This window comes from Cryptotermes secundus, unplaced genomic scaffold (assembly GCF_002891405.2).
Source record: "Cryptotermes secundus unplaced genomic scaffold, Csec_1.0 scaffold1445, whole genome shotgun sequence".
NCBI lineage: Eukaryota > Metazoa > Arthropoda > Insecta > Blattodea > Kalotermitidae > Cryptotermes > Cryptotermes secundus.
The window spans coordinates 217,970-224,671 of record NW_019718298.1 but is presented as its reverse complement, the minus strand read 5'-3'; the positions used below and the strand labels follow the sequence as shown (position 1 = coordinate 224,671).

The 6,702-nt window shown below is 42.8% G+C and overlaps 1 protein-coding gene across 1 annotated transcript; it reads left to right on the top strand.

The window, feature by feature from the left end:
* Nucleotides 1-544: 544 nt before the first annotated feature.
* LOC111861241 lies at nt 545-4,474 on the top strand. The gene is made up of 2 exons (XM_023845652.2): nt 545-721; nt 3,267-4,474. The coding sequence occupies exon 2, from the start codon at nt 3,315-3,317 to the stop codon at nt 4,221-4,223; it is 909 nt and encodes a 302-aa protein (XP_023701420.1). The 5' UTR covers nt 545-721; nt 3,267-3,314; the 3' UTR covers nt 4,224-4,474.
* Nucleotides 4,475-6,702: the final 2,228 nt, after the last annotated feature.

The window sequence follows — 6,702 nt, the reverse complement described above, 5'->3', positions numbered from 1 at the left end:
GTAGGAGGCGAAGAAAAGGAAAGTCTCGAATCTGAGAGGGTAAAATATGGCCGTAAGTCTCTCGGGACTCTGACCCGAGAATGACTGCGCTGGCGAGGACCAGCAGCAATTATAAACGACAGACCATCCTGTCAGGGAGAGCGCTCCACACCAACAAACTGGAAACTGACAGTAATAAATATCTGGTCTGGGCCCCAAATGGGGGCTTGACACAAGATAGACTGGCCGACTAACCGCCGGTTGTAACATAATATCACGTGTTTGGGTGACTCTCAACGGGGTCTAATTCGTTAAACTTTCAAGTGACATGCATATGCTTTGGAACAGAAAGAAACAACATATAAATATTTAACTAATGCATCCACTCAAATCCCTCCCCCACTTTTTTATTATCCATGCGCCTTATTTCATTTCAGATCTGTTTCTTGGGCGAGTAGACATTCCATTGTTTGTTCGATTTCTAAAGGGCGGAGCGTAGGGGGTTGATGTATGACAAAGGACGTCATTGGAATTGATTTCCGGCAGCTTGTGTTGTCCTTGCAATGTTCAGTTCGTTAGTTTGTGTTGCTGGGGTCACGCGTCACTGCTGTTAGGTACAAGTGCAGGACACGGACTGACATCTGCTCCAGAGTCGGACTTAATCAAGTGATGGTGACAGCTAAGGCAACATTCTACTGAATTATATTTTTCACTATCGGGACTTTGGTATATTTTAGCAAAGGTAAGACGCTGGTCTTTTATGTTACAGGTAATGATATAAGCCAAAGGTGAAATTAGTTTTTTTAGTTTTTGTGATGGGTTGAGACTGAGTCCAATTGGTACGTCGGTCACTAACTGTCCTATTGTACCAACACCGGATGATAGACGATGATGAATGTGGAGCACTCGATGGAATGAAAATTGGCAGGGGAGACCGAGTACTTGGAGTAAACCTGCCTCAGTGCCACTTTGTCAACCACAAATCCCACATGACCTGACATGGGCTCGAACTAGGGCCGCCGCGGTGGGAAGCCAGCGACTAACCGCCTAACTTATGACGCGGCCTAAGGTGAAGTTAAGCATCATTTCATGAAAACGTACGAGGTCGATTAAAACTCGGGGAAAGGGCCCCGAGTATCTATTGACTAGAAGGCTGGTTCGACCCCAGGGCCGGTGTGGACGTTGTGGAGAAGAGGAAAGCCTCTTTCCTCTGTCAGTAATCGAACCCCGATTCCTCGGCCTTCCTGCAAGTATCCCGTCGCTGTACCGACTGAATCATTCCGGCTCCCTATTAGAATTTGTTATTGTGCACTGTGTAAAATAACTATACTTACAATGTCGCTAAACTTCCTCTGCCATCTTAATTGCCTTCATTTCATGGGGTACAAAATCGCGTGTTTACTCCATACTTTGCGAGGTCTTCCTCTGTTTGTGTCCTTGAGTCTTATGCTACAGAATTTCTGTGAATCTGAGTATTCCAATGTTGAACGGGGCAAGTTTTCTAGAATTCATACCGCCTTCCTATAATACGTAACATTATTAACATAACATAGCAAAGTACAAGCGTGAACAGCTCAGCCGGTATAGCGATGGGCTACGGGATGGACGACTGGGGTTCGATTCCAGGCAGGGGTATGGATTTTTCTTTTTCCCACAGCGTCCAAACCGGCGCTGGGGCCCACCTAGCCTCTTATCTAATGGGTACCGAGGGTAAAACGGCCGGGGCTGACCACTCACCCCCATCTAGTTCCTTCATATGCTTTCATGACATAGTGCTTAACTTACTGGGCACAGGGACATTTTTACTTTGTTTTCCCTTGTACTACAGCCCCAGTGGGCCTAGGCCTACCTCCATGAACTTCTCCGTTCACTCAGGTATTTTTACCTTTTACATGGTAAAATACTGCCAATATTTGTGAAGACAGGGAATGTAAGATTAGGGACCTCACGGCGGGGACCATGAAGATTATTTTCATTTGGGATGTGACGTAATAAAATCTTTGTAAATATTTACCGGCTTTTCGGAGGAAACTGCTACATCCATCTTCGAAGTAGAAGATGGAGATTCTGAAAATTGCTGAAATATGTACCTCCTAAACTTCGGTAAATATCTACCAGACCACGTGGCATCATCGAACACGTCGGTTCGAATCTTGACCAGGACATCAGATATCCTGACCGAGGTTTTTCGTTATTTTCGTCACTTTTTCCAGGAAAATGCTGGGATAGTCATTCGATTAGGCTGGTACTGCTTCCCTCCAAATTCTTTACAATCATTTTTCGCCTCATAACAACATCCGACGCTATGCAACCTCGACACTGAAAGAGCGTAGTTAAATAACCCACATCCCAGAAGGCAGTAATCTTCAAAACAGGGAGTGTTTATAATGCTGGGCCTCTAGTTTGTTTTAGAGTGCGATAGCTTCAGAATTTGAACAGCCCTTTAAACGAGGGTTTAGCTAAATTATAATTTAGCTAAACCCTCGTTTAAAGGGTCGAATGGTAACGATAATTATCGTTCCTTTGCAAGTTTTTCATTCGACCATTAATTCAACTTCTTTTACTGTAAGCTGCAGACATTCATTTTATACAAGTCAACACAGTGAGCTCAGGCGGTAACACATATTTTTTGTATTCAGGAGGTGCCCGGTTACACAGTTACACTCGAGTTTTTTTTCGCAGTTTTCCTGAGTTTTTTTCGGGGCAATTTCCGGGATAGGAACAAAAAGTATGTTACTACCGCTTCCTTTCACGTCCTCTCAAATTCATTCATGATCCTTCAGTCCTCCGACGTTATACAGGATTATTCATAAGTCCGTGAAACATTTTGAAAATTTACAATAAATAAACTACACAACGGATACCAAATTGTTTATATTGAAACAGAGGCTCACCAAGATTGTTTCACGTAAATCACAGATGCTCAGTGTGTCCGCCTTTGCTGATACGGCAGACATCTGCGCGATAATCCATTTCGTCCCACACCCGTGTAAGCATATCACGGTTGACCTGAACCACAGTAGCGGCGATACGGTTGCGAACATCCCTGAAATTAGCAGGCAATGGAGGCTTTATAAAAAAACTTGAAGAGAGCCATTCTCTATCGGCGTAAAAATTACCATGATCCGATACACAGTGTATTTCTTGTGAATTTTTAAAATGTTTCACGGACTTCTGAATAACCCTGTATTATCGAGCTGCCGACAGCATTGCTAAACACACCACAAACAAACATACAATGGATTTGAAAAAAATGATGTGAAATATGATATGCTCTTTTCTTACAGTATGAAATTCTTCACATCTTTATGATACGAAAGAAATAATCGAGAAAAATGATGGTAAGAAACGAAAGCAACTTTATGAAAGACTTTCATGTCCAAGGAAAAAGTCTTCTGGGTTCTGTAGATGGCATCAATGACATGTCACCCAAGAAAAAGAAAAGCAAACGACTGCCTGGCCGGAGCAAATCGCTCGTGGACACGAATTCTAACAGCAGAGTGACTGACACTAACCGAAACGTCGGGCGATATACACAATCGTACCTCCGACGTGTACCAACACAGGACGATATTTACAAGATCATAACTGAAACCAGTGACGTCATAAGGCCATCAACATCGACCGGAGAGTCAAAGGGATTATCACCTTACGCGCCACTGCCTGCTATTGGAACCAAGTTTAGACCACTAAACACCACTGACAACAAAGTGACAGAGATGCACGAGTCCATTTCGGCAGCGTCATGCGACGACAGCGCCCAAAAACTCGTTAGGGAAGGGACCTACAATGTGTTAGAACCAAAATTCGTTAGAGGCCCAATTCCTAAAAATTTGTCTCGAAACATATTTGATAACTTTAAAGAAAAGGAGAAGAAAATAAGGCCAAGAAAAGTCGAGAAACAACTTAAAGAATTATCCGCATCTATCGTGTTCGGACCTCGGTTGCCGAAAGAGGAAAGAGATATTATGGAAGAGGATTTAATGGCTACTGACTTGCCAGTCCAGACATTGCAAGGGGATTCTTCAACTGTCAGTGACTCAGATGCAAACAATCAAGATAAGAAAAACTTTTCAGTGACTCAGGTAAACATCATTCCAGTGCAAAAACTGTACTACCGAGTCTCAGAACAAAATGAGAGTCTCCTGCCGGCTAACGATTTGACTACCGTTAACACTGATGATCCTACAGACCAAGGGGCAGATTATAAACCCAAAGTTCACCAGTCCCTTTGGTTTGATTAATGAGTCTTCCCAAATCTTTACTATTACACAGGACATAGAGTCTATAGAGACGTCAGTCATTTTGTACATTCTGGAAGTTCTGTTACATCTTCAGTAGTTTTAAGATATTTGCTCTAGCTAGTGTATGCTAACTTATTTAATACAGAGGCTGAAGTTTCCTTCTCAAACTGAGAGGTTGACAATTAAAGAAACTAATTTCTTATGTTTCCATTGTGTGTAAAATCTTTAATAAATATAATTCTTCTATTTTCTTTCGCGTGTTTTAATATTCTATTAAGAAAGCGAAATAAGTTAGATTTAGCGGGAGTATAGGCGGTCAGATGGGACAGGAGTGGCACCAAACCAGCAGGCGAATAAGGAAACGGACCACTAGGACGACGTACACGTAGGTGTATTATATATTATAATGTATCCTAGAGACGTAGGATGGGGTGGCATGGACTGGATTGCTTTGGCTCAGGGTAGGGGCCAGTGGAGGGCTGTTGTGAACAAGATAATGAACTTTCGGCTTGCATAAAATGTTGGGAAATTCGTGAGTAACCGCAAAATTGGCGACTTTTGAAGAAGGGCTCAGCTCCATGGAGTTAGTTATTGTTGCCCTTTAAAAAGAAAGCTAGAACGAGAACCGTTTTTATCAGCTCTTAGTAAGCACTGCCCATGTTTAACACCATCGCCTTTAAGAGAAGTGCTAAGACAGCCTTCCCGCAATCAACTGAAGCACCAGAGCGGTGCCGTGGGTAGAAGTTTACTGACGTTTCGGAGGAATATAATATATCCATCTTCAAGGTCGAAGAATACAATTAACGATAAGCAGATTATGTTTGGCTTATTCTTCGACCCTGAAGATGCAAGAATTAAGGTCCCTGAAAATATTTACCAGACTACACGTCATAACGTTGCAGATAGTACTGTTCATAATCACCACGGTCGGAACCTCTGCTCCGGCCGTGAGTCGAACCTCGATAATTCGGCGCATAGCCTAGTCTCTACACTGCCTAAGCTATCCCGGATATGACAGTTCAGTTTAGAATAATTTATATTCAAGTCTGTTATCTTAAAGTATGAAGATTGAAGTTTATAGTAGTATAAATTTATGTGATTTGGAACGTGGCCTTCCACAGGATGGGAAGGAAATCGTTTGGGAACAGGAGAACGAATCGAATGTCACGGTAACATCCCTACTTCGTATTCGGGACTTCCCGTGTGCAAACTTCGTCTCGGAGACCAGGTATCCTGCCTCTTGATTTTAGCATTTTTATATCCGTTACTGTAGCAGATACTTACTTACTTACTTACTTACTTACTCACTCACTCATGGAGCTGAGCCCTTCTGGAGGAGCCGCCAATTCTGCAGCTACTCAAGAATTTCCCAGCATTTTATGGAACCCGAAGGTTCATCACCGTCTTCACAAGAGCCCTCTACTGGTCCCTATCCTGAGCCAGATCTATCCAATCCATAAGATCCATTATAATATTCTCCACCCACCTACTGGGATAATAACGTTACCTATCGCAGATAATTTCCTTCCGCATCCTTTCAAATTCAGTATTCCTTACTGACCGATAATACAAGCATATCACTACAGAATTTGAGGAATTGAAGGCATCTCTAAATAAACCAACAACAAAATGAATAACGTTATGTTCTCGTGCTGTCTGCCTAATGTTTATTTCTTTATAGTTAATTACCGACGCTTTCTCTGTCCCACGCTATATGGCGCGTGAACGTGTTGGAAAGGATGGGCATGGGAGCCGGGATAGTTCACTCGGTCTTGCTAGGGTCTGGGCGACCGAGGAATTCAATTCCCGGCAGAGGCAGGACGTTCATTTATATCTTTTCTGCATTGCGTCTAGACCGGCTCTGGATCCCATCCACCCTCTTATCTAGTGGGTATCTGGGATGGCAGAGCGACCACTTGCTTCCATCATGTGCTGAGGTTGAAAATACATGGAATATGTCTCCACTCCCTCAAACGTCTCTATGGCATAGTGCATAATTAATTAAACATAAAGACAGTTTTATTTTAACTTTAAAGGATGTGGAAGGAAGCTGTCGTGGATTAATGTGAGATACTGTCCCGATACGAGGACAGAGGAATACGAAGAAAACCCGGAGTGCGGATAGGGTTTCGAACCGAACACCTTCAGACTGCAAGTCAGGGCGTTAATATTCGAGCCAACCTGTCCGTTTCTTCACTCAGTATTGTTAAGAGCCATGGGTAATGGAATGCTTATTAGATCCTTCTGCGGCGACACTTATGCGCCGAACAGACTTGTTTCTGTGTTACTTCCTCGCGGTTGCTAAGGTCATATTATTAAGTGTCCACACCGCGTGACAGCAGTCTCCAAGAGAAATGGGTGGGGGAGAAATCAATTTCATATGAATTTGACCGAATAATAAGCATGCAAACATAAAAGTGTGACACTTTACACGACTGAAAACATAAAATATCAGTGAGTTAACGATTTTCTGTTATTT